General features: G+C 39.1%; 1 protein-coding gene across 1 annotated transcript in view; it reads right to left on the reverse strand.

Annotated features, from left to right (window-relative positions):
* Positions 1–13,726, reverse strand: part of GRB10 (growth factor receptor bound protein 10) — a 109,380-nt gene that overhangs the window by 56,847 nt on the left and 38,807 nt on the right. Inside the window, exon 3 of the mRNA XM_027878985.1 lies at positions 2–218. Coding sequence (XP_027734786.1) covers positions 2–218 — 217 coding nt within the window. The remainder of the gene's footprint in view (position 1; positions 219–13,726) is intronic.

The following is a 13,726-nucleotide window of genomic DNA, read 5'->3' on the forward strand; positions in this document are numbered from 1 at the left end:
CCTGACTGCCATGATGCGCACTGGCTGAGAGCGCTGCACCTTCTGCCTCGGAGACGTGGGCTGCAGAGTGCCGGGTCCCGAGGACGGCAGCTGGCTGCGGTTGAGCTGACCATTTTGAAGGAGCGGAGTGGTTTCCGACTGCATGCTGCATGTGGAGTACAGACTTTCAAATGAGGAATTCATGTCATTTACCAAAGCTTCTAGGTCCACATCATCATCTGGAAGACAAAATAAAGGCAGTGTAATGCACCTGGAAGTCCCAATAAAAGAAACGTGGCAAGAGCAAAGACGAAGTCTCGGTAAAACTGTCCCATAATTTTATAGTTATATTTTAACAGTGCAAATTTTTACTGCAGGAGTAATTTATTTATTTTAGGGCAGAAAACCACAGCTAGTAACAGGCAGCAATGGACATTTGTTTTGTCTTCCTTGGTGAAAAGCTACTCACGTAGAATTAAGTATTTCTATAATCGTATTTATATATATAAATATGTATGTGGTGGGGGGAATGGATATATAAGCAGAATTTGGTGGGATTTTTAATGACAATGCTAATGCAAAGCACCATTTCTCTTACTGATAAACTGACATACATTTCAAAAGTGTATCATTTGCAAATATCTCAGTTCAGCTTGTCAATGTATCAAGTTCAGTTTTCCAGTGTAATAAACAGTTTGCAAGACCAAATAATTTAGAAGAAAAAACCAGAAGACAGTGCTGCAGAAGTCAACAGCTAGAAGACACACTCACTCCTCTGTTGCATGCATCGGAAAGCCATCATTATATCTTTTCAGAAAAACCACCTGTATTTCTGCATGTTTTTGTGATACAGTATTTTGAAGGGCACTTTAAGGACTTCCATATAAAAAGATCTATCTGTATCCTTGCTCTTACAGTGCGATAGATAGACCCCTACCTTAAAGAGCTCAACGTAAATCAACCAGGGATGGGGTGTGGGTGGCTAGAGAAATACCAGTCCCTAAAAAGGACACCAACCTTTCCATATACGCCACCTTACCTCACTGTAAATAAGTAACTTGTGCTCAATCATTCCTCCTTAACGATCATAATTACTCTGCAAGACAACAGAACTCTGTGAGCCCTTTGCACTAACCGCTCTCTGAACTCCTATTGCAGAGCACTGTAATTACTCCCTAGCCACAAGTTACGTCACCCCCTATCAGGAGTTCAGTGGGCTGATGAACACACACATCGATATCTGCTTCTGGTTACAGCACAGCCACTGCCTGAACAGCTACTTCTGACCAAACGGAGCTTTATGCATCCAAAAATGTGCCCTTATTTTCCAGCTGTATCAACTGGCCTGGTCAAATATACCATTGCAGCCAGCAAACTTTCTATTTCACAAAACTTTTCACAACACAGATGGTAAGTAGAGAGAAGCCATGGAGCTAGTAAATACTTTTAAGTGCTATGCAGCTAAAACACACCCTATTTACTGATATCCATTCTTTTGCCATGTTATCTAGGTAAATGAACCACCAGAAGCAGCTATTTAGCTTGCAGCTAATTGTACTACCTTCTTTTAGATACCATAAATCATTTTGAACTAGTATCACATTTCTTGAGAATATAATCTGAAACAGCACCACTGAATTTCTGTCCACCAACAACATGCCTTGATAACCATAATGGGATCTGAACATGGCATTTACACAGCGACTGTTTAGGATGCTGAAAACCCAAGTTCTCAGTGTTAGATGAATAAAAGATCTGCTCAAAATTAAATGGGTGCTGGTCCATGTCTCTACACCTGAGCTCTGTTTAGTTACCTGAAATACTATGTTCCTCACTGAAAGTCAGTAGGCTCTTTACTTTAAAGTAACAGCCACTTAGCCTTCATTGAAAATGTACTCACAGGATTTCTAGGTTTTAATGTGTGTCAAAAAAAACCCTCAAACCCTCACATAACCCCACAAATAGGTTTCTTCCTTTCATTGCTTTATGGTAATTTCCCTCCATCTCTGCACTTAACAGCTACTACACTACTACTTGGACTCACCTTCACTAGGCTACACCACCTTTTCTGTCTGTCAGCTAGTTCGTGCATTTAAAACAATCTAAGCTTTGCTTTGTTTGGACAAAGTCTACAATAATTTTCCTGCTATTTTTAGCGATCTTGAGACAGAGACGCAATTTAAATTTCATTACTCCAGATTCTTATCTTATTTGGAGAGGACGTATTGAAAACATTTCTTGAGCAATCACAAGGTAACCACAGGAGTAGGAGTATAAAGAAGAAGAGGCCAAATTACAAAGCTTTAGAATTTTATCACTCATCCAAAGTACCAGAAGACTGAGCTGTAGGGTGTCAGATGGCTGTCCAGTAAAAGCTTTGGAGTTGGATGTAGGAGACATAAAAGACAGACCCTGGCTGCAGAATCAGGGAGTATATATTACAGCAACCAACAGCAATTGTTTGGCAAGGTGAAAAGCAGAAAGGGAAGAAAGTCAAAGTGTACATTCAATGGAAGTCCGTATGGCTTGGTCCACAAGGGTGCTAATTTATTAACAATTAGACAAAGCTATTAGAGTGCAAGATCTTTAAGTTTTCAGGTGATTGTAACATGGAAGGAGTGATTAAAAGTCATCTCAAGCTATCCCTGAATAATCAAATAGTTACAAAGGTGTCCTATATAGCCTAATACGCATAAAATGAGGCACTTCATGCAAAATACTAAGTAAACCAACTACATAGATTAAAGCATTGAATTACCATTAGCAGGCTTTCAAGTATATCAATTACACACCTAAATTCAATTTCCAACAGGACAAGCACTGACAAGGTGCATATAGAGTTCTCCTAATAATATGTTGCACTAAAGTCCAGAATCTGGTTTCACTCCTCTGTCAACTCCTTTTCTCTGCGGGTGCAGAACTGTTAATAATAGCCCTCAGTCTTGCTATAAAATTTTTGCAGGAGCACAGATCCTTAGGCTTTTTAAAGACAAAGCCTGCAATCTTGAATTTCATACAGTTTCATCTCCATATAATGGCATTTACTACTAAATACCATTGCGTTTTGAAGAGATTTCAGCATTATGCAATAGGAAACCTTGCTGCTTTAGCCTACACCTCGGAAGTGCCAGCAGATGTCTCAGCCTGCCAAGTAATCCAGTATGTTACTTGTGATGGTTCTCTACAGAGCTTAACTAAAGAAAAATGCAATACGCCATCCATGGGATTTTTAACTGCTTTAACTATCTGCAGGTATACTGTTCAGAAGGGTATTTCATTCATCGTGCAATCCTTCATAGTATCTTTCTGTACCAACCAGTGAGCCTCCATCAAGAGCACTCTACATGGGGGGGAAAAAAAAAAAAAAAAGCTGACAAAACTGACTTTGAGAAGGCTTGCTAGTTAACAGCAAAATTAGCAAATCAGAGAGCTTTGAGCCAGCATGGCACCAGGCTGGTCCTCTAAGTGTGTGCACACAAATTTTGCGACTGACCTGGAAGGATCTATCAAGCAGAGTTGCAGATAGCTGACAGACCTCTAGATTTCCAGCTATCTTGCAGACATGCACTTCCAGGACTACAAAAGGATATTTTCCTTAATCCGTACTGAATTCTGCCATAAGATCAATGAATATGAAAGTGGATATTCAAGGGCTATTTTTTCGGTTCAACTGAACAGCATAGATGCTAGCTTATCACTTCCATGCACAAACATGCAAACAGTTTGAATATACTCTTTGTATACTTTTGAATATACTTTTAAAAAGAAAACACTTGCAAAACCTGACTGTGAGATACTTCTGGTGGTGGGCAGGGTACTGGCATTTTTGTAGACTCTTCTGTGGGCAATGTTCTTTCCCAAACTAGAACCAAAGTGCATACACTGACAGCTGCCTGAACTTCATCTTGTTTCTTTGCCTGCAACTTGATAAACTTTGGCTTTGTTCAGAAACTAGGACCACTGGATGTTGCAATTAATAGTTTTTGTAAAGTAAATCATTATTTCAATTACAAGAAAAAAATCTGAAAGTTCAGTTCAAGGAAAAAAGGAAACTTTGTTACAAAACCTCTACTGAGATATTGAGCTAAGCTATCATCTTCCACTAAAACAAAGCACTTTGAATACTTCTTGAATGTTTTCAAGCATGCCATCGGAGGGATGACAACCCCTAAATTAGGCCTGAGCAAATTTTAATCTGTGCTTAACCATGTCCCACTTGTCTTTCTCCTTCTAGCACTTCTCTATCCCCTAGATCCTCATTTATTTACTTATTTTGGTAGTTGTTGGCCTTGACATGTTAAGCTCAGCTAACAAGACTAAGCAGGATCTCACTTATTCTGAAGAGACATAAAGCTGAAATGATCCCTGCTCAACTTCATCTGTGCCAGCCTCCAAAGAAAGCAGGTATTTCCATGGCTGTCAGGGCTCAATTTCTGCATTGCAGAAATTTACTGGGGGGGGGGGGGGGGAAGAATCCCGGCTTTCAACCACAGACCAGGATGCATTTCATGTCTCCCAATGGCAGTTCAGCAAATACCCTCCCCTTTTACATATGGTCTACAGTTCACAGGAAACACTATGAGAAACATCACAGGACTTAAGTGAGCTGTGATTTAAGAGGCTTGTAAAAATCTTTTATTTTTTAAAAATAAATAATTTCCTTCTCATAGGCTTTTTTTTTTAATTTAATCATCCAGCATTATCCCTCGTACCAGTTCACAGAGAAGACTGATGAAAGAGCTACTAGGAATTGAGTAGAAGATTTATAAAAAGGCTATACTACTTTTCTGCCACCATAAAATTAAGTCTGGTATTATATGAAGTCTAATAGCATGTAAATAAAAAACTGTCTGATATAGTAGTGCAGCTGTTGATTGATCACCCCTTCCTATTTGACAACCTAACTCCAGCAATCAGTTCCTCCAAATGAGTTTCAGTGCAGCAAATTCAAGATCCATCTTGACAAAATAAAGACACTAAGATATAACCACTATAAGATTTCAGTCAGGTATAGCTCAGTAGAGGATGCTATCAAAGTTAGCAGGCCTTTGTGCACACATAAATTAGCAGACAGATGGAAACAATGAAAGAAAAGGAACAAGTTGTAGATATCCTAGATATCTTGCATTGATGTTGCATTGAAACACTGTGTAAATCATGGGTGATATAGGGAAAATATATTTACATTAAAATGAACAGAAGGACTTAACTAGAATTTGAAAGCAGGGGAGGGGGGAAAACTTGTGGTATCCACTTCAACATCCTGTTTCAAATCCTCTAAAACCACATATAAGTTATTCCGGTTCATATTGATGATGCAAGTATGTTTTGCAAGGATGTTGGTATTGTGGAAATCTCATGTTTTATGATCAAAAATGCAGGTAACGATTACCAGTGACATGTGTATACAAACTCCTTTTCTAAGACAACCCCTTATTAAGAGGATCCCTTGCACAAGGGAACTGCAGCATGTCCTTCTAGTGCTGCGTCCAAATCCTGTTTTATCAAAAAATAAAATTTTTCAGAAATGTCAATCATTAAAACTTTTTGAAAGTATACTATTGCTAACAACACACAGTTGTAATGATGCAAAAAGAAGTCCATTCTAGGTAACACTCATACTCCTCTGTTACTTTTTCCCCTCTGAGCATGTAACTACATTTCCTATGTTCACACAAATGTCTCACATCCCTCCATAGTCTGATTCCAGCTTCCACTAATGCCACAGGCACCAGCTGACTATTCTGACCTGGAGTTCTTGTACAATTGCTACCTACAGCCCCGCTACAGATGTATGCATTTAGCACTTGGCAGCTTGTGCACCTCTGAGAGATTCATGCAACAGAAGGTGGATGATAATAAGCAGATCTCTTACAATTTTTTAAAAGCCCCACAGTGACCTCTACAGTGATGCTACAGCTGAATGACACCGTCCGTTCCCAATATCAGCTCCAATTCTATGCAGTCTCTCCCCTCCTAATTTCCTGAAAACTCCACACAGGTGGATAGTTTTGCACAAGAAACAAAAAGACAATATAAAAAATATTTGCAAACCCTATGCTCTCCCACTGTTCTCCAGATCGGAGAATGCTGTCAAACCCAATCATAAAAATATTAAGACTGCCTTGGTTGAACATTAGAAGCGTAGAGGTTTGTTGTTCATTTTAATTGAAACCAGAAGACACAAACACAACTTCATGTCCCAGAGGCATCCCCCCAACTCCAGAGTGGTCCGTCTGAATTAAAAATTACAAGCCTGAACCCCAAAATTTTATGTACCCTGTAAGTTTCCTTATGGACTCTGCACTGACAACTCCTTTCCTTTATTACATTCTAATGCTCTTTAGCTTAAGTGAAATCCTCTACTTTGTACTGTAACTATGGTTGCTGGCCTAGAAAATGTCACATCAGTGCATGTGCAGCTTCCAAAATGCTAAATGGACCATGACATGGAGAGAGGGCAAGAAACAGAGATGCTGGTTGGTAAAAAGAGCATGAAATTGAGATGGGCATCTGTGCTCTTTGAGCACAATGAAACACCACACAGAGAAACACCACACAGAGAAATCAACAGCGAACTTGTAACCGCTTCACTATCCTCTGAGTATTTTTTAAATGGCACATGCATCTATTTCCATTTCTGCCAGTAAGGCTGTGATGGCCAACACCAAATGTATGTACATTAGTTACAGGTACTGGAGAGAATTCCCTGTATAGATACGTCTTTTCTACAGGTTCATGGTTGGACTCCAGATATGTTCTTAAAACCCGACAGACTTCTTGAAATAGAAGACAAACTAAATTGAACAAAATTAATGTTGCTAGGTAACAACTATAGGAATAAGCTACACATGAAAGGTATGTAAAAAAAAAAATCAAAGTGTCAACAAGTAACAGCAGCAACTGGCTATAGGTGACATACAGCAGGAAGGAATGAAGTTGTGCCCTTAGACTAGACTAGTGCATAAAATGTTTCAGGAATTCTGATGAAAAAAAAAATAGATGGTTAAAAAATGGAAAATTCAGTTCTTGTCCAGGTCACACATCTAACACTTGACATCATAAAAAGTAAGTATGATGAAAGCTAGGCATTCGTGGGGAGGGGGGTGCATAAAGAGGGCTTATTTGTTTAATTCCAGAAATAAATTAAGGTAAGGCAAGTCTGTGATGGAGATTTTAATGGTTTTGTCTTTAATGATGCTGCAACAACTCAGAAGCGCCTCCCAGTGTGCATGATCCCATTTCTAACCCAAGAACTGTGGAGTCACATTGGTCCTTCTGTGGAGTGGATGAGTGTTGTCTTGACAGACAGTTGCTGTAGATGGCTACCACCACCACCACCACCACTTTACTCTAAGGCACTCAGAAGCGTTGAAGTACTAATGGCATCACTATAAGAGAGGGGTTTGAAATCCAAGGAAGACAACTAAACCACCTAGAATTTTGATTATGCATATTACAACTATAGGATATAGGAATAAACTATTTAAGTCATGGCCTTTTCCAGACACACATAAACCCTTTATAAAACAGACATGAGACTTAATCTTCCAGATACCCATTTTCTTCTAGGAAATTTGCAGCTTTAAAAACCAAAACCAAACAACAACAACAACAAAACCCCATCCTACCACCACAACAAACCCAACCAACTAAACAAACAAACAAACAAACAAAAAAACCAAGGTAGGAAGAAAGCATACCTTCCTTAAAAAATCATCAGGTCAAAGTTTGAACCCAAAGCCAAACAGTGACACCAGCTGATCCTGTGTGACTGCACAGACAGTGAAAGTGCCCATCTCCTGTTGAATGAGCACCCCACACCCTTGTGCAGTTTATTGCTGATGACCAACGACAGCAATCACAAGCAGCTGATGGCCTTTCAAAACCCTCTTTTCAGGCCAATGCCTGCACAGCCACTACTGCACAGTAAACACTGAGTAAACACATCACTTAAAGCAGAATATCAGATTAAGTAGACCTCTGGGAAATTGTCATTCTTGAGTTAATTACAAAATCCAGTCAAAACAATAATTTTCAAGAAACTGGTAACATCTGCAGCTTTATTCCATGAAATCCAGTGGTTTTCCTGTACCATTTTCTCATGTCACTTTTAGTTCACAAATTTAAGAAAAAGGCTGAGAAAGACCTTAAAAAGAAAGCCTTCATTTGTTTGTGTTTATCAAGACAGGGGAAAACTCAAAACAGCCTCAGTTACCCAGAGGATAGAAAATAACATCAAGGATAGAAGCAGCACCATAGTGAGCAGAATGGTGTATTCTTTCAAAGGCCAAACCTGGGGTTGGAGCAGACTAATCCTCAAAAAACCCAAGGACTGAGTGGTTACATTGGTGAAGGATGTGATACATCTCATAGTGTGCAGGCCAGAAGGATTTTCATCGTCCAAAAGGAGTTATGAACCTAAAGCTTAAATTATAGATGTATGAAGAATAGTCATGAATCTATAGCCTTATTGTGGCCCTTTCTTAACTCAGGATGAAAAAAAAAAAAAAGATAGAGAACATGGGGAAATACATGAGACACAGACAGACAGACTGACTGACAGGCATTCTCCATTCAAGTCTTACCCTCCTGGTAAGGCTAACTGATGCTTCAATCTTGGTGCATTACCTCAACAGCAAAACTGAGAAAGCAATACATCCCAAAATGATGATTATAGAAAGACTGTTCCTTATCCTTCAAGAGAACATGGTTGGGGCAATAGTTGGGCAGCAGATGGATTCCTAGCCTGTGCAGCCCATAAAAACCCAAAACAAACAGAAAATTCACTGAAGCTTTTCAGAAAACAGGCAAAACCGTGTTAGCCCACTGAGCCATTAAGATACTTACAAGTCGGAACTCAGAAAGCACAATCTTGGGTAGCAACGCGCAGATGAACTGAAATACTGTCTGCTGACCACATGGTAAATGCTTGGCAGACTGCATATTATATTAGACAGATATATTTACAAGAAGATATCTTGTATCAGTAAGAACTGCAATTTGACATAGCAAAGGTCAGGTTTAGTTGCATTTTAATTAAGATTACATACTTCTACATAAAAGAAACAGAATAGAGAGCTTTAAAATACTATGTGTTTCACTTATTCTTCCATGAATAAAAAATATTACTTTTTCTCAGTTTATTCTACCATTTCATATATACACATTTCTACTCATAATGCTTCTCTGAAGTTTTACTTGAATGGTTTATTCTTATTACCCATGCCAGTGAAAAAAATTTAAAAAATGAGAGTGCAAATCAAATATAGACAAATAAACAATGTTACTACATAAGTCACAGTTCAAATAGAAGTTAAAAATTCATACAAGATGAGAAGAGTTAACACGCATCTTACAAATCTAAAGCTATTAAAGGCAAAGTTAAAAAGAGTCAAAGCATCTATTCCTTTCCTTTAGGAAACCTGTGTTTTCCCTCCCTGATTAAACACCATAATACCCAGCCGACTAATCCCAGTTGAACAATCCTTACAAATCAATATAAGTACCACTGCACGGATTAGTCCCTCCCATCCTGCCAAGAAAGTCCAAGCCTTATCCCTGCTCTGGGGAACATCATGCATAACTTCCTAACCTGCTGCTGGGTCGCCTCAGCCAATGCCAGTAATGAGTGGCTGCTCCACCACCAGTGCTGGCAGCTGCTCAGCAAGAGCATCACCCACCTGCCTGGGGAAGTCCCAGCCTGGCAGTCAGCAACACCCAGGCTTCTTGCCTCGGGGTTTTATTTCACAGCCACTCCACAACTTAAATACAGCTTTTAAGGAAAAAGTGGTTGGATTCACCCAAAAAGTCCATTAGCATTTCTCTTCAGGAAGTGATGGGTCTGCAGAGCTGGTGCTGAAGCATTATTACTATTATTTTTATTATTTTTAGTTGTTCTTATTGTTGTTGCTATTAAATTAGGTGTGTCTCTCATCACTTGATACCCAAGCTCACCTTTACTCCTACCTAGTTTAAACCACGAGTTTTAAAATTTGCTTTGAACAGGTTTATTGCTGGCTTAGAAAGCATGTTTGAGGATGTAATTTAAGTTCCAAAAGTTGCATACAGCAATTAATGAATCAGCTATTCCTCCAAGTTAATTAAAGATTGCACTTTCAGCACATAATAGTTACCTAGTTGTGACCGATGGACTTGCAAAGCAGGCAACAGGAATATTTCATGTTTAAGGTACTTCTTGTCAAAGTTGAGTTAACAGAAACAAAGTCGTATGAAAAAGTAAAATCCTTTAATGCCAGGGTAATTTTGGTTTCTTTATATCAATAGCTTTAATAGTTTCATATTAACTCCAATTGTCATTTTAGTAAATTATCTACAAGAGACTGAACTGGGGAAGAGTTGTTTGATATTGCAACACTGCATCAAAAAAGCCTTCTCTAAGAGCCTGTTGAGGATTAAAATAAATTTACTTATAGAATATTAGAAATTGCCTCTGACTTGGTTCTTTTAAATCTGGCACCTGACAGATAACGATGAGCACACTTGCCTACCTGAGCTCTGCTTCACAGATGAAGCCAGCAGCCATCAGGTGTCCTCTATGCAGCACCGACATAAGCTTTCCGTACATTTCTTTGCCCCACTAAAGAAACAGTGGTTTTGGGCATGCATTTGATTTCATCTGCAGACAGATATGCCGTCTCTGAATTAGCTGTCTATTTTAGGCTTTTCCTTCAGGCAAGCTGAGTGGTTATTTCCAAAAATCACACAGTCCTTTTGGGCACAGAATAAGGAGATCTCCCCTGGCCCCGTCAGCAAAGGGTGGATAATTTGTGAGGAATTACTGCTGTAACACAGCGCAAACCTCCACTGCGTGAGAAGGGAATGCCACAGTCCTGCCGCACGGATCCCCAGATGGCAAAGCATATTGCTGCAGTCTCATCCCAAATGGCGGTGTGGAGCCACCACTGAAGGTGTCTGTACCGCACACCGCTGATGCGAAAAACAGTCATTTATAAAATCTCTGTGACGCTTCCCTCTGCCATACACTGACTCCAAGAACTCCTGCTAGCCAACACGTTTTTTTAAAACATAAAAAAAACCAAACAAAAAAAAAAAAAAAAAAAAAAAAAAAAAAAAAAAAAAAAAAAAAAAAAAAAAAAAAAAAAAAAAAAAAAAAAAAAAAAAAAAAAAAAAAAAAACAAAAAAAAACCCTAACCTCAATCCAAATTACCAACAACAACCCTGAGACCAGCAACAATACAAAAGAACAAGTAACATGAATTTACCATTTAAATCTTCATTGAAAATCAGCCTAAATTTATCTAGGCCTAAGAAAACCCAAAACATGTTAATGTTTCTTCTGAGCTCATCAAATGAAGTTTCCTTTTCTTTCAGCTACTCAAAGTGATTTACTACACCACAGGTAAACTGCAATGGTAAAGATCACACAGAATCAGGCTCACCCAGAGGCAAAAGCTGATGGTGTGCTACACAGAAGACTTGTCACTTACTGGTGTGAGTCAAAACCAACTTGTCCATTATGCCCATTTTCCTTCTGAGACCCATATGCCTGATTTTACAAGTTGTGTGCATTCCTTGTTCAGGTACACAGCGTCCCCTGTGATTTTGCCCGCTGCTCTTCTCCATCTAGTCAGTGTTCAGGGAGCCCAATTCCCTGTCTAGATTCACCTCCTTGCATGCCCATATAACAAGGCTGGAAGCAGGACACGAGATACTTTCCCCCATCTCTGTTAACAAACCATTGCTTCTTACAAGGCTGTCTTCATTTCCTTCACCCCACGTGACAAGGATGTCACTGGCATGCTCGAAAGAGCTTGCAGGGCACTGATGTCCTGTACTGTGCTGCCTTAAAGTCACTCCCACCACTCCTCTTAGGAATGATGCCCCAAAAACCCCTGGGCACAGGGTCAGTGTTCACAGGGGATGAGACAACCCGCTCACCTGGCTCTGTTTCACATCTGAAATACAGCCCAGAAAAGCAGCGAAGATTGGCTCTCTCTGCCAAAAGCACGCCCACGTATCTACAGACCTAGAAAGCTTTAGACCTAGAAAGAGGTAATGCGTCAACAGGACAGAGCTTAAGGTAGGCCATAAGTGTTGCTGTAAAGCCTGAAGGCTTTGAAGGACTTCTCTCAATGGCTTTTTAACAGTGTCAGCAGCTCCAGGTTAGCCACTGTGGTAGTAATACCCACGGGTGTCCCAGCAGCAAGCCTTCCCAGCTTCGGTTCCCTGACTGAATGATTTGTCAGTGATGCTACCCTAGCCTTGGAGGTGACTTTAGTATATTCCATATTCACATTCTGGTAGGTATTTTTTCTAACTAGTCTGTAAAACTCATTGTCATCTTCTGACGAATATTTATAGTTATTCTTGAAGGAATGAAGTTACCTAACTGTAGTTGCTGGGCTCATCACCCACTTGTCTTTGAGTTGCAGACCTTGTAACTTAGAAACCCGTCATCTGTGACATTTTCGATTTCAGAGGGACTTGGAATACTTTAGTATGCCTGAGCTCTCCAGGACTTTTGAACCACTTAAAGGCCAAACCACAAAAACATACACAAAAAGAATAATTCTCTTTTGCTCTTAAACAGCAGCAAGCTCACAAGTGAATTACAAAGATAAACAAAAAAATTAGCAGCCCCAACAAGCCTTGTTTTATATGTAAACTTAAAAACATCCTAGCTTATAAAATTTTAGAAGTGTAAGTATACAGAAACTCGAGAGCAACGTATGTCAATTAGGAGCATTAACAAGATACAGCCAGTGTAAGACATGTTCCTGCGCAGTTACAAATCCTCTCAGACAGTGGTGCTGTAACATACCATAACATCTCACTGCTTCTAACCTCATCTTGTGCATGTCACAAATTGCCTCCAATCTTGATTTGGACAGAAAGACTTAAATATTGTTACTGCAATCCTAATACCATTAATGAAATTACATACTAATTGCTTTGGTCAGTAGCACCTTATACACTTTAATTACTTAAGTAGCTGCTTGCTGTTAAGAACTCCAAATTTAGCTACATCTCATGCTATATTTTGAAGGGTTTTTTTTTGTTTGTTTTTGTTTTTTAGCTGGTTTGCCCCATTTAATTCTGGCTTTTTTAATCTGAAAATATAACTATCCTGACAGAAGCTTGTCCTTTTTAATAGGCACAAAGAGATGTGGGAAAAGTAGCAAATTCAGATTGATCTTCCTCTTGAAGATTCTTGGCTTCAAGAAAAGTGCTGCAACCTTCTTCAACCTCAATGCAAGAATGTCAGCTGCCTTGAAAGGATGCATTTCTCAAGTATCCTCACATGACACAGCTTACCATACTGAAGTGCTGTCATGAACTACTTGCAACACAATGTTGATATAAAGGCAGAAACAAATACCGTACTGCTTATCACAGTCAGGTAAGTTGAAAGACAGTGATGACTGAGGCTTATTGTTACAATGCTGCACTGTGATAAAAGATTTTAGTGCAGAACTGACATCAAATTACAACATAGTTGTTTTTCTACAAATTTTGCTTATTCTATTAAGCTATGAAAGTTGAGGGGTTTTCTCCCCTGCTCTTTCCCCCCTGCTATATCTCCTTTATAGACAAAGTAAGAAATTAGAGAAAAAGCGTTGCAGAAATGTCACATTCCAGTTCATTTTAGGACAGTTTTAACATTGCAAGATTTTTTCAAAGCTATAGGCACTATAAATAATGCAACACTACAATATTAGCTTTGCTATTTTACTTCCCTTTAAAAAATTCAAAAGCATTTTCT

Source organism: Empidonax traillii, unplaced genomic scaffold (genome assembly GCF_003031625.1).
Source record: "Empidonax traillii isolate 1590-97213 ecotype Southwest subspecies unplaced genomic scaffold, ASM303162v1 scaffold48:size2401408, whole genome shotgun sequence".
NCBI lineage: Eukaryota > Metazoa > Chordata > Aves > Passeriformes > Tyrannidae > Empidonax > Empidonax traillii.